Source organism: Meriones unguiculatus, chromosome 7 (assembly GCF_030254825.1).
Source record: "Meriones unguiculatus strain TT.TT164.6M chromosome 7, Bangor_MerUng_6.1, whole genome shotgun sequence".
Lineage (NCBI taxonomy): Eukaryota > Metazoa > Chordata > Mammalia > Rodentia > Muridae > Meriones > Meriones unguiculatus.
Window position 1 is genome coordinate 66,405,494 of NC_083355.1, and position 15,552 is coordinate 66,421,045.

General features: G+C 38.2%; 1 protein-coding gene across 1 annotated transcript in view; it reads left to right on the forward strand.

Annotated features, from left to right (window-relative positions):
• The first annotated feature begins 4,876 nt into the window (after positions 1 to 4,876).
• LOC110540138 (STAM-binding protein-like) overlaps positions 4,877 to 15,552 on the forward strand; it is a 33,383-nt gene continuing 22,707 nt past the window's right edge. The window contains exon 1 of the mRNA XM_060388339.1: positions 4,877 to 4,951. Coding sequence (XP_060244322.1) covers positions 4,877 to 4,951 — 75 coding nt within the window. The remainder of the gene's footprint in view (positions 4,952 to 15,552) is intronic.

The window sequence follows — 15,552 nt, forward strand, 5'->3', positions numbered from 1 at the left end:
CTCTCTCATTTCCTCTCATGCCCCTCCCAAGTCCATTGATAGGGGAGGTCCTCCTTCTTTTCCATCTGACCTTAGCTTATCAGGTCTCATCAGGACTGGCTGCATTGTCCTCCTCTGTGGCCTGGCTAGGCTGCTCCCACCTCCAGGAGAGGTGATCAAAGAGCCAGTCACTGAGTTCATGTCACAGACAGTCCCTGTTCCCATTACTAAGAAACACACTTGAAGACTGAGCTGCCATGGGCTACATCTGTGCGGGGGTTCTAGGTTATCTCCATGCATGGTCCTTGGTTGGAGAATCAGTCTTAGAAAAGATATCTGGGCCCAGATTTGTTTTGGTTCTGTTGCTCTGTTTGTGGAGCTCCTGTTCCCTACAGGTCTTTCTTTTTCCTCCTTCTTTCCTAAGATTCCCTGCACTCTGCCCAAAGTTTGGCTATGAGCCTCAGCATCTGTTTTGATACACTGCTGGGCAAAGTCTTTCAGAGGCCCTCTGTGGTAAATACGTTTTGAAAATAAATTATTTGCAAAGGTAGTTACTTATAAGTAGGCAGGAACTGTTTTTTGGAAGAATTTTACTTTCTAATGCTTCTAACAAGATTTCAGGGTAATCTTCTTTTTTAAAATTTAATTATTTAGGGTCCAAGGATTGTTCAAGGTTCCTGAATAAACTGCATTGAAAATAAAAAAAATAATTATTTATTTATTTTTCTATCTTATTTATTTATTTATTTGTTTGTTTGTTTATTTCAGTTTATTCACTTTGTATTCCAGCTGTAGCTTCCTCCTTGTCTCTTCCCAATTCCACCCTCCCTCCTTCCTTCTTCTTCTCCTATGACCCTTTCCAGTCCAGTAATAAGGAAGGTCCTCCTCCCCTTTCATCTGACCCTAGTTTATCAGATTTCATCAGGACTGGCTGAATTGTCTTCTGTGGTCTGGTAAAGCTCCTTCCTGCTCAGGGGTAGGTGATCAAAGAGCCAGCCACTGAGTCCATGTCACAGGCAGTCCCTGTTTCCATTACTAGGGAACCCTCTTGGAACCTGATTTAACATAGCCTACATCTGTGCAGGGGTTCTAGGTCTCAGAAAAGACACCTGGACCCAGAATTTTTGTTTCTGTTGCTCTGCTTGTGGAGCTTCTGTCCCTTCCAGGTCTTTCTGTTTTGCCCTTCTTTCATAATATTTCCTTCACTCTGCCCAAAGTTTGGTTATGAGTATGAACATGTGTTTGATACACTGCTATGTGGAGACTTTCAGAGTCCCTCTGTGGTAGCTCCTATCCTGTTCCCTGTTTTTCCCCTCTTCCGATGTTCCATCCTTTGCCTTTGTGAATGAGGATTGATCATCTGACCCAGGGTCCTCCTCCTTGCTTTTTTAGGTGTGTAGATTTTAGTATGATTATCCTATATTATATGTCTAATATGCACTTATAAGGGAGTATGTACCGTCTGTGTCTTTCTGTTTCTGGGATACCTCATTCAGGATGATCTTTTCTAGTTCCCACCATTTGCATGCAAATTTTATGATTTCCTTGTTTTTAATTGCTGAGTAGTATTCCATTGTGTAAATATTGTAAAATTTTTGTATCCCTCCAGTTGAGGGACATCTGGGTTGTTTCCTAACTATTACAAATACAGCTGCTACGAACATGGTTGAGCAGATGTCCTTTTTGTGTACTTGAGCCTCTTTTGGATATATGCCTAGGAGTGGTATGGCTGGATCTTGAGGTGGCATTCTGCCTGATTGTCTGAGAAAGTGCCATCTTATAAGCAGGGAGAACACAGTAGAAAACTATATATAACATTATCATTTCCCATAAGCTTTCTCTTTAAAAGATTTAGTAAAGATGCAAATAATTTATTGTACTTTTTAATAGGAGAACTGAAATTGTTAAAATAGCAATATTCACAGGAAACTACAGATCACTACCTCATTTATGCCACACAGCAGTACATTACAAACAGTTCTGCCTCTGCACAGATTGCTGATACCCTTAGCTTGCCCTTTATTGTTGACAAATCACTGAGTAACTAGTTAGACCAAGCCTTGGACCTCAGTGCACACTTGTCCGAAAATTGATTTTAAATTGCTTTGAAAGATCTGATAAACTTTCAAACTTACCAAGGCTTGGATTAACATGTGGTATAAATTAGCTTAGAATTCTGTATTCTAACAGAAGCAGTGAATATGGTAATGTAAAAATAGGATACAGCAAAAATTTCTGAGCTCATCAGTCACTTTGATAAATTTCGGAAAGGTGGCAGATTTTCACATTGCAAACCTGTGGCTTTAAGACGTAAGAGGACAATAAACTGCAAGGTGTTTGCCAAGTCTCGTTTTCAGAAGAAATGGAGATCGTCCTGTTGAAATAACGTTTAGCTTGTTACATGAATTAAAAGCACTTAATAGAATTCTTCTACATTGTAGCATTCTTACAAAGATCATTTTTTTTGAGATTATAACTATATCATTTACTCTCTTATATACCTGTCTTTGCTCTCCTTCAAATTCATGGCCTCTTTCCCATTAATATTTGTAACAAGCATATATATATATATGAACTTATTTCTAAATACATAAATACACTCAATAGCAATATTCATGATGATTCTTTAAGGTATCCAAGGAGAGCTTTCTAGCTTTGCTTTCATCTGATGCGGGGAGACTTTCTTTTTTAAAAAATTATTATTATTATTATTGCTTATTACAATTTATTCACTTTGTATCCTGGCTGTGGCCCCCTCCCTTGTCTCCTCTCAATCCCACCTTCCCTTCCTCTGTTCCAACTGTGCCCCTCCCCTAGTCTACTGATAGGGAGGTCCTCCTCCCCTTTTATCTGATCTTAGACTATCAGGTCTCATCAGGACTGGTTTCATTGTCTTCCTCTGTGGCCTGGCAAGGCTCCATTGCCCAGTGGAAAGTGATCAGAAAGCCAGTCACTGATTTCATGCCAGACAAAATACTCATACTCCAGTTTTAGGTTGGGAAGACAAGTGATGGTAGAAAGCATGGTATGTTATGATCAGTGATTAACTGGGTCACATAAAGCCCATGGAGGCTTTGATTAAATGTGAGTAAACTGGAGTAAAGTGAGTAGAATGAAGCAAAGGAAGAAAAAAAAAAAAAAAACCCACACAATTACTTTAAATGAGAATCAGCAGACATAGTTTGAAGGGACTAATGACTAAACAATGAGATGTAAAGGAAGCCGGGCAACAAGTTAAAGGTAAACACATGACATTGGTGGGGGCAGCCAGAAACATTACAGTTTCAAAAACAAGAAAGTTTGCCAAAGTTTCTGAATATACTGAGCTCTAGATTTTAATGTATCCACACATATAAGTAGTGGTCATAATAAATATTCTTAGTTTTGAAACTGACAAATAATATTTCTAAACTTTTCTATGCTAAAATTTACTACAGTTGAGATTGAGGTTTTACCTGGCTTGATCCTTGTGTTTCAGCCTTAATAGCTTATTTACTTAGCTGATGTCTGTAGCTCTTGGGTCTCTGCTAGGAAATAAGAGTATTCAGTTAATAGGAGAACCTGCCCATGTGGTTATTTTCTTTTTATTTTATTTTTTCCCTTTACTTTTCTGTTGTCTCTGAAGATAATTGTTAGGATTTAAATACCTCATTGATAGACTAATATGAACCAATGGAAATGGTTAAGTAGAACTCCAGGTTGTAAAAGGAGTATTAGCATATTTACAGTTGAATAATGGGCTTACCACTGAAGGCTGTAGTCAGGTAACCAACTTCACATTATATACTCACTGTATATGATTACTTTAAAGTTATCTAAGTGCTCACTCATTTTTAGAAGTTTCTTTTCTTTTTTCTTTGTGAGAATGAGTCTCCATGACTCATAATTAGATCACTTTCTTTCAACCTGTATTAGTTTAATCATTTCTTTTTCTCAAATCATCTTCTGGTAAATTACACTAATTGAAAATAACCTAAAGAACTGGAAAGAATGTGAATTTAGTCATGAGAGGTTAAAAAAAATTAAGCACACATCTGTTCCTACTGATTAAAAACAAAACAAAACAAAACATTTTCTATAGTGCTAACAGCAACATTGGTACAAGCCACAGTGAACACTTTCTGAAGGCAATGGGTCAGTGTGGAAAGCAGGAGAACACTTACAATCTGTGAAACTGAGCTGTGACCTTGGGCATCTGTTTTCTCACAACCAAAATGAATATTACTTTATGGTTATGTTGGTATCTCCCTTGAATGAGCGTTTACAGCCTTAGAAATACAGGGTCTTTTTTTCTTTTTTTTTTTTTCAGATTGCTGGTTTAATAATTTAAATACATGGGCATAGCAGAATCTTTCCTACTTGATCGTTATCTTTCCCCCTGGGGAAGATTAAAGCCTCTTTGTTAAAAATTATCATCTCTTTTTATTATAGCTAGTTCTTAAAATGCTGCTCAAGGACATGCCCTTAGGATGAATATAGCTCAGATACAATTCTTTAGAAGCAAATGATGCTTGAGTTCATTGGTCACTTGCTTTGCTGAAACACTCTTGTTTATGAGGCATTTTTCATGTACTTCATGCCTGTAACTTGTGTCTTTTTCATTTAATGAGCTATATATCTCATTGAGATACATGTGCTGAAGGCATTTGTCTTTTGCATGAACAACTAGAATATATAGTAAATCTTGATGCTACCACTTTCTACCAGTATGAACTCACTGAATAAAAATGAATTCTCTTTAGCCTTTCTTAAAATTATATAAAACACTATTGTGAATGCATACATGTGTGTTTCTTTCTGAAAAGAGAATCCAGAGTGTTTATCTTATTTAAAACAAGCACACAAATAAACAAATAAACAAACAAACCAATATGGTTGTCTAAACAAGACTTGAGCAATGGTAACAGCAGTGGACATGTCCAAGTATATGGAGAAAATTCACGAGGCCCTATTCCTATGTGATGGCCTGCAGGTAATTAATGGCTGTTGAGAGAGGGATAATTAGTTTTTCCTAGGTATGAGCCCCCCAATTGGTTTTGTAACACCTAGTGTTCAGCTCTAAAATTATGTACATATGAGAAACATTAAATAGACTCAGCAGGTTGTATTTACAGATATATTCAACATACACACACATACAGACAAACACACTAACAATTAAAAAGAAAGAAGCCATAAATTGGGAGGCAGGGAGTAGGGAGAACAGGAGGTGCTAGAGAAAAGAGGAAGAGGAGAGAATAATATTATAATACACATACATGAAAACAAAAAATTAAAAAATAGTCTCCTTATAATTTCAGATATTTATAAACATTGATATATAAGAACTAATAAGAGACAGCAATTAAATAATAAAAAATATTAACCGAATATTATTTTTATATTAGTATTATTAATAATTTCTGTTTAGTATTAATTTTGTTTTCCTTTGAAATTTTGTTATACACACATCTACATATCTATCTATCATCTATCTATCTATTTATCATCTATCTATCTATCTATCTATCTATCTATCTATCTATCTACATTCTTTCCATAAAAAAATGAGACAAAGACACAAAACTTCGGCTAGTATTTGGTAAATGCACATGTTTGCAAGGCTTAGAGGAGGTGGCAGTCTTGCTGTAAATATCAGTGGGGCTCATGGAGAAGTGAGCACACTCACACTAGAGTATTTACCAGCAGTTAGAAAGGAGTAACAGGGAGCTTGGAACAATCCATTCCAGCTTAATCTAAAAGGTTCGCAGACACCGCCATAAGAGGGACTCTTTTTATAGCTAAGCACAACAGAATGTGTTTCTACATGTCATAGCTTTATTGGCTGGATTTAAAAACACAGGGTAGAATACTGAAGTATCAGCAATGGTAACAGCTGGCGCATGAACTTAAATTAAATATAGGTCATTGGTTAGCATGTAACACAATAAGGACTCCCAGGTGAGAAATTTCTATACAAAGACACAGAACCCTGAAGTTAGTTCAGTCAATGCCCACATAGGCACAGATTATATGAGACAAGGAAACAACTGTGTTGATTGTCACATGTCTAAAACAATTCTAGGCAGTATTTTATGTGTGAGAAAATTTTGCCTCTAAGATTTTAATGCAGCTATATCAATATGTAGTTGAATTTATATACTCTATTGTTTGATATTTGGTTATATGATCAACAACCATATTTGAAGTATAGCTCTACTTATGAAGTACCTCATGAATGGTATCTTTCTCTCTTTCTGTACACCTCAGAATAGCAAGGCTCCTCTTACATGTTTTCAGTCCTTTTAGTCACCCTACTGGAGGACTAGAAATAATTAGAGACAATGTTTACTTAATTCTTTGTTTGTGTATGTAATTATAGCTTTGCCAGTATTATTTAGTTTATTGCTCATCATGATCTTCTCAGGCAGGTATTATCATTATTTCATTATTTTCTGTATCATAGATGAGGAAACCTCATTTTAAAAAGAGCAGTTGTTTGGCTTAAACTCTCGTAGTGAGAGATACAGCCAGAAGCCAAACTTGTGCATGATCCTAGAGTGCGTATGCTAGAAAACATTAACCTCAGGAGGGAAGGTAGCACTCACTGGCTGCAGAACCTGCTGTCAGTGAAAGTTCCTGCACCTGTGTCCCTAAAGCCATTCCCGAGATGATCTTACCAAAAGCTAATAAGAATACTCTCTGAACACTATGTTCTTAGTAAATCATACCAAATTTTCTCCGAGCACAGAAGAAGTGGAATTACTGCATTTATTTCACTTTGGTTGAATGTACATAGAGCCAGGCAACGAGCCCTGCAAAACACCTAAATTAAAGTATGAGAGATAAGGAAACAATCTCTTGGAATAATATTGTGTCAACATAAGGAAGCGGACAACACGTGAGTAAAATGGTGAACAGATAAGAACGAAACAAAAACCGACAATCATCTAATGAGTATTAATCATAGTTCATTTCTTAAAAGTAATGGGCTCTGAAGACAAATATTGCTGGGTTAGTTTCAGCCTTCTACTTTTTAAAGTAATTTTATTTTATTTTTATTAATTACAGTTTATTCACTTTGTATTCCAGCTGTAGCACCCTCCCCATCCTCTCCCAATCCCACCTTCTCTCTCTTCTTCTCCTATGTCCCTCCCCAAGTCCAATGATAGGGGAGGTCCTCCTGACCTTCCATCTGACTCTAGCCTATCAGGTCTCATCAGGACTGGTTTTATTGTCTTCCTCTGTGGAATGGTAAGGCTGCTCCCCCCTCAGATGGAGGTGATCAAAGAGCCAGACACTGAGTTCATGTCAGAGACAGTCCCTGTTCCCATCTCTAGGGAACCCTATTGGACATTGAGCTGCCATGGGCTACGATAAATTGGACCTCATGAAAGTAAAAAAACTGTAAAGCAAAGGACACTGTCATCAGAACAAAACGACAGCCTACAGATTGAGAAAGGATCTTTACTGACAGAGGGCTGATACCCAGAATATATAAAGAACTTCAGAAGTTAAACAGCAATAAATCAAGTGATCCAATTAAAAAATGGGGTACCGAGCTAAACAGAGAATTCTCAATAGAGGAATATAGAAAGGCAGAGAAACACTTAAAGAAATGCTCAACATCCTTAGTCATCAGGGAAATGCAAATCATAACGATCCTGAGATTTCATCTTCCACCCATCAGAATGGCTAAAAACTCAAGTGACAACACATACTGGAGAGGTTTTGGAGAAAAGGGAACCCTACTTCATTGGGGAATGTAAACTTGTACAGCAACTTCGGAAATCAATCTGGTGCTTTCTCAGACAATTAGGAATAGCGCTACCTCAAGATCCAGCTATAGCACTGATCCTTCTACTTTTTACAGATTAAATTTTGTCTTTCAATTCCCCTCCCCCCAGGTTTTATTTTGTTACTCATTTGCTAGGAAAACGAAGAAGAAAATTTTACTTCCAAACTTTCTTTTTTCTTATTTCTTCTTTAGTTTCCCGTATTCTGATGTTATTATATTTTTGGTGTTGAAAATTTGAGACACTAAGTAATTAATCCTGTTGGTTCCAGATGTTCATCAATGCTTCTTCTACATGGATACTACATGAATACATGTGTAAATACTAGATACCAAAAGACATGAATGTACATAAAAAGATTACTCCATATCTTACAGGTACTAGTATCCTCCTATACTCTACACCACCTGTCATGTCTGTGTTTTTTTTTTTTTTTGTGGTGATATTAGAGGACTAAAACATGGAGGGGTATGAGAAACTTCTCAGTGGGAGGAGTTCTTGTACTAACATAACTTGGTCAAGTTGACCTTCCACTGATGGTTAGCATCCTCCATAAGTTTATGTAGTTATGACAAATGCATAGGAGTTTAGCTCTTTTATTTGGATGAGTAATAATAATAATTGTTCTTTCAATGTTGTATTTTCTATAATTTTCAAATATTCTGCCTTGCAATGGATAGCTTGATTATTATAACAATGAAAGGCCACGGTGTTATGGCTCTTAGAAGGAGAATAATGAGCACTAACACTGTAATACTTTTGAACTCCATTCTGTTGAGACTCTACACATATAATCCTTTGAAGACCCTTTGTTGCACTTGTAAAATGACTCATTCTGTTTCATCAATCCCTCAAATGCTTTATTACAAACTCAGCAAATTCCTAGGTGTATAACCAGCATCATGAGGTACTGAGTCATCTTTTCACTTCTGTTTAATGAACTCTACTGGTAAGGCTGTGTGAGGTCTGGTTTTAAGTTCAAAACATTATAACTTAAAAATATAGAGGCTAAGGGAAAATATAAGAAAGCAGATTCTAGAAAGACAGTGTCAGCAAGATAAATGGTTCTAAAATACAAAATGATATAGCTGTGATGAGTAAGAGAGAAAACACAAACCAGTGGGTTTATGTCATCTTGCGAATTTTGTACTAAATACATGGCACTTCCTAGAAATGATTTAAATAAATATTACTACTCAATACTATAAAAATTTAATACCTTCACCTAATATATGAAAAGCTATGTATTTCATACATATTAAATAATTAGTGATGTTAACTCAAACATCTAGGAGTTAGGCACTAGTATTGTCCCCAGTTACATTGTGTACATGATGGATAGCATAGTCCAAATGCAGAGCTTATACTCCTTACTACTCAACACAACATCCCCTAGGAGTTTGGCTGTTCATATTTGCCTTCAAATGTTTTCATACAAACTCAGCAAAATCTTAGGTGTATATCCAGCATCATGAGGTACTGAGTCAACTTTTCACTTCTGTTTAATGAACCCGACTATTCTGGTGAGGCTGTGTGAGGTCTGGTTTTTCATCAATAGCCTATGCCAATACCTACACTGTGTATTGCCATATTGAAAATACTTATTTAATAGTATTTGATAAAATGTCACAGAAAGAACCTGTAGGTTAATTCATATGTGTATTCTGGTGAAGGGTAGTATATGAGGGGATTTGGTAATAGCTTTTGTATTTAACAAGAAACTCCAAGTTTTTGCACTAGGAGAGTAAGTTACCTGGCCATTTTCTACACCATCAATTCTTTTTGAAAATAGTTTCAGTTATTATTAGTTCATAGATTATTATCATCTTGGAAAACATTTTTCTCAAGACATAAACTTAGAAATTTTGCTGGAGCAAGAGAAGGAAACTTTGAGTGTTTTCAAACAGTATTTACTTATGGAATTAGAAAGTCTATATGAGGAACAGATGTTCTTTGAAGACATAGAAACTGATGCAGTGGATTCAAATCTCATTCTTTGAAAGAAATTTTATGAATTGAAAAAGCAATGGAAAGCCTTACAGAGCTTGTATTTTCAGTATGATCATGGCATCATGATCACTGGGAAAGCAGATTCTACGGGTCCAATTAGATCTGCTGGGTTGGTCAGCTTTCTGGCATTGTAATGAAATACCGGAAATATTCAAGTTAAAAGGAGGAAAGGCTTATTTCAGTTATAGTTTCAGATGTTTCAGTCCACAGTCATTTGTCTTTTGCTTTGGGCCTGAGGCAGACTTGTACATCATGACAAAAGCATTGTTGGAAGAGGCTTGTTCACCTCACAGTGGCTGACTAAAAAGTTGTGCTTCCCAATTTCATGTAAGGTTGACACAAGCTAAGGTCATCAGGGAGGAGGGAACCACAATTAAGAAAATACTTCCATAAGATCAGGCTATAGACAAGCTTGTAGGTCATTTTCTTAATGATTAATGGGGGAGGGCCCAACCCATTGTGGTGGTGCCATCCCTGGCTGGTGGTCCTGGGTTCTATAATAAAGCATGCTAAGCAAGCCATGAGGTGCAAGGCAGTAAGAAGCAAACCCTGTCACTCTGCTATGGTCTCTGAGTCAGCCTGGATCAGGCTCCTGCCATGTTTGAGTTCCTATCCTTTGATGATGAACATTGTCAGCGAAGTATAAGTCAAATAAACGCTTTCCTCCCTAACTTGCTTTGTTCATGGTGTTTCATCAAGAAAATACTAATCCTCCTCTAAAATGTTTCATTTTCTCCCAGTGGCACAATTTACTAGGTGCCCTTGAACACATATCTTTAGGAAACATCAAGATCTAAAATATGCCACTCACTAGATTCACACCTGTAACAAGCTTCCTGGGCAATTCTTTCTGTCCTAAATGATGAGCATTCTAATAGAAGGTAGAATATAAATTTTAGGTTTCTTCTCTGTTTTGAAGGACAAAAGACCCCAGTGACATTTTGCCATAAATCCCATGTCTCTTCAAGAGCGTTCTGTCTATCTGAATTATTTTGTTTGCATGTGAAAGTTCTAACAGTTTCCTTCCCTTAATATTAATGATGTTAAACTCAATATTTTCTGATTATATACCATGTCCCAGCCCATGTTCTTCTTTATGTTAATCCCATTTTTAGCAGTTAACCAATAGCGTTGATACTTTCATTTATCTGCACTTATAGACAAGGAAACAGTGGAATACAGGATTAACATTTTAATGTATCATGTTTTTGTTTCTGTGATATGATTTAAATTATGGGCAACACTGCCCTAAGTGCTGATGGGGAAAGAGCTAGCAGTTTGATGTACAACTGGAGAATCATTCTGAATGAAACTTCAGGAGACCGAGTTCAGAATATGAGTGTGCTGAGCCTTTGAATGAAGGTGTTCTGTGGAATGATAACCGGCTCTCCTGATGGCTGGCAGCATGTGCGCTGATCTTGTTTCGTCTTGATTAGTATGTTCCAAATTATTCAGCTTAGTGAAGGGCATTCTACTCTTTTTTAGATAGTGGGTTTTTCTTCCTCAAAAGGCAAAGCAAGATCTGTCCTTTCTTAATAGCGACAATCCTTTCCCTATTTTATTTGTTTTCCAATATATAGACAATGCTTCATCATGTATGTTTTACTTATGCTATCCTGACTTAGTTAAAGCAGAACATACCTTACTTAGCCTTGTGCATTAAGGATATAATCAATAAATTAAAATGAGGTTAACCTTGGGGTGATACCTTACTTTCTATTATAACTAAAGTCTGTGAATCTTTTCATGTTAGTGCCCACACACCCAATCACATTCTCCTATGTAAAGACCTTGGAACATTAAACAAGTTACTTCCTCATCTGCAGTCAGTTGCATTCATTTATTCATAAATGGTTAGTTCAAGTTCTTCCTTTCACTCATGCTTTTGATTGATGCATCCTGGGGGCTATTTTCCTCTTTGAATACCTTAAGATAGCTGAGACATTCCAAATAGCCTTTTAATACAAAGGCTTATTTTGTGCATGGTTATTTCTGTGATCATTTGTGCATGACTGAGCTTAACTGCTTTGTAGACCTTGTGGATGGATTATGGAACAAGCAATGAACTGGCAATGTACTCTTAAAGGATTAAGTCCTTTTGTATTGGAGTGAAATATATGTTTTGCTCTTCATTTCACTCTTGCTTAGGTGCTGTTTTGGTTATTAATTTCATGGCATATAATTTGAATTTCCCTGGATGAGCTGCACAGACATACAGTATCCTGAACTGAAAATGGTGTTCTTGTCCATTGGTGATGTACCTGGGTTGGAAAATGGTATGCTGTGTGCATTTCCATGAAGAAAACTTCAAAGCTCAGCTACAGAAGGGAAAGCCTCAAGACCTTCGGTCATTAGCAGGTCCATGGAGGAACACAGAGCCATGCAACTCTTTTTAGCTTGAGCTAACCAAGCAGTGGCTAAACCTTAGCAACAGGCACCATTTGTTTTACTGACTTGTCCAATTGACAGTATTTTGTTGCTCTATTCTGAGGGCAAAACAGTTAAAGGTTTGTAGAAGTGATTGCAGTCTGAGGTATAGACTTTCAACAATAGACACCACTGGTCAGGAGGGAATTCAACCTTTAATCTCATTGCCAGAAAGATAAGATTTTTAATCATGAGGGAAGCCCATCCTACTTCTTCTAAAGAAACAACCAGTTTTTCTTAAGTTAACAGTCTTAGTTTTCAAATTTAGTAAGGAGACTAAGGTGGGGAATAATAAAGAGTCATAATAAAGGTCTGTGTTGTAATAATGAGCAAAGCCATTTACTCTGTGAGTTTTGTTACATAACATCATCATCAACTTTGGGAATCTGTCTCCGTGCTGTGAAAGCTGAGGTTAGTTACAACTGTTAGAATTTTCACAAAATAAAGATAATAGGGTGATCCAAGATGGTGGCAACCGGTGTGCACCGTATCTGAGGTGTACAGGATCTGAAACTCCGCAATTGGTGAGTGGAGGGGCAGCTGAAGCCAGAATATCCACATTGAGACTTCCAGGGCGAAAGGGGACAACCTGTGAGCTGGGATAGTTTGGATCCAGGTCACCTGTGGATGTCTCCTGTGACTGAGAGTGGAGAGTATCAACCCCTGCCCTTCCCCTTTCCCTAAGCATGAGTATCCCTGTTTGGCAAGGTAGCCAGCAGTGGCCTCTACCCAAGCACTGAGACTGCCTGGCTGAGACTGCAGTGATTGCCCCAAGCTCAAGCCTCCACACTCAGTGACTGGAAAGACATAGGCTGGCCTCCCAGAGCTGCCACTGGGGCTGGACAGCGGCTAGCACAAGCAGGATCCTCTGCACACTCTGTGACTGAGGCTACAGGGGCATACCTGCACAATGGCCAAACAGTGGAACCACTGAGCTCATGAATCTCCTGCACTCTCATTTATCTCTGTGGGTCCAAACCTGAGAGAAGAGAATGGAAGGATCACCTATGGGTTCTGATTAGGCCTGCTACCAAGTGAGTGTGCCTTCAAGTGAGTGCTTGCAGAGACTCAGAACAAGGTTCCCACTATGATAGAAGCCAGACATCTGATCCCTTCCAACCACACCCCTACTGTGGGAAACATAGGGTTCCTTGGGACAGTGTTCTCAACATTGAAGCCCATGTTTGTGGGTCTTCCAGTGGAGTCCAGGAAAACAATTCCTGGAGCCCAGACAGATCTGAATACCAGGAGGACAGTAAAACAGGCCTGTAGGCCACTGATGCCTTTCAGGCATCAGCACACACGCATTGCACATGCACACAGCTTCAGCACCTGCACCCCCTCCAGTGCTTAAGCTCCACCCTTCAAGCATCTACAAGCTCTAGCATTCTCTCTCAAGAAACACCTGCCAAGCACATGCCCATGCTTGTGCATGTGCCTAGACCTTCCTTCCTTAGCTACCACTGAAACATCAACCTCCACTCTCAAGCTAGTAGACCTCTCTCATTTGGCTGAGGAATACTCCAGACACCAGAGACAGACAGACACAGTCTGAAGTACAGACTCCAGGAACAAACAGTGAAGATTACAGATAAGCAGATGGCTAGAGATCGGCATAAGAATACATCCAACAAAAATCACAACATCTTGGCTTCAACAATAACCCCTAAAATAAACAGATATTTTAATCCATTGCAAACACAAGAAAATTATTTTAAAGCTATATATATCCAGTTATTAGAGGCACATAAAGAGGAGAAGAACAAAACTCTCAAAGAAAGACAGGCAAATAAAGCCAAATAAATAGAGGCACAGGCAGAGGCAAAATTGGTGGAATATAGAGAAGAAAACAAACAAACAAACAAAAAACAAAGATTCCCTGCACTCTGCCCAAAGTTTGGCTGAGTCTTAGCATGTGCCTCAATACCCTGCAGGGTAGAGCCTTTCAGAGGCCCTCTGTGGTAGGTTTCTGTCCTGTTTCCTGTTTTCTCCCTTCTCTGATGTCCATCCTCTTTGCCTTTCTGAATGGGGATTAAACATCTTATCTAGAGTCTTCCTTCCTGATTATCTTCCTTAGGTGTACAGATTTTAGTATGTTTATCATATATTATATGTCTAATATCCACTTATAAATGAGTATATACCCTATGTGTCTTTCTGCTTCTGTGATACCTCACTCAGGATGATCTTAGTAAGACCTGGAGAAGACAGGAGTTTCACAAGAACAGCAACAGATCCAAAAAGTCTGGGCATAGGGGTCTTTTCCAAGACTGATACTTCAACCAAGGACCACTCATGGAGATGGCCTGGAACTCCTGCACTGAGGTAGCCCATGGAAGTTCAGTGTCCAAGTGGCCCCATAGTAATGGGGACAGGGACTGTTCTCTGACATGAACTGATTGGCCTGCTCTTTGATCACCTCCCCCTGAGGGGGAGCAGCCTTACCAGACCACAGAAGAAGACAGTGCAGCCACTCCTGATGAGACCTGATAGACTAGGATCAGAGGAAAGGAGGGGAGGACGACCTCCCTTATCAGTGGACTGGGAGAGCTACACAGGTGGGGAAGAGGGAGGGTGGGATTCTGATGAGAGGACAGAGGGAGGTACAGGGCATAAAGGGGATACAAAGTGAATAAACTGTAATAATAAAAATAATTAAAAAAACAAAAACAAAAAAAAAAAATAGAAGCCATCATGGAAAGACAGGAATCCACATTCAAACAGATGAAGGAAATGGTGCAAGACATGAAAACAGAATTAGAATCAATAAAGAAAACACAAACAGAGAAAACCCTGAGCTGGAGAACTTAATGAAAAGATCAGGAACCACAAAGGTAAACATCACCAATAGAATACAAGAGATGAAAGAGAGAATCTCAGGTGCTGAGTATAGAATTACAGAAACGGATACATCTCTCAAAGAAAAAATAAAATCCTATTGGAGTAATATTATAGGAGAGTGTGCTTTGAGGTGTAATATGCCAGTGGAAGTGACCAGACAGAATGGAGTTTCTGTCTCTCTGTCTTTGTTTCTGTCTGTCTCTGTCTCTCTCTGCCTGCCTCTTGTGGTTCAGTATAGAAAGCTCAGCTCTGCTGAAGAATGACAAGATGACTGCTTACTGACAAGACATCAGGGATGAGCTGTGTAAAACTATAAGCAAGGAATGATTAAATGCTTTTTGTTCAAAGTGTTGCCTTGGTCATGGGGCATTTTCACAGAAAGTACTTCACTGACTAAGGACATATCTGTACATTTAACAAATCCTAATGAAATCCCTGATAATGTAAAAGTCATTTTTCAGTGACACAGGACTTTATTAATGACCACCTGAAAGAAATATGGGACACTTTTCCTGAACTA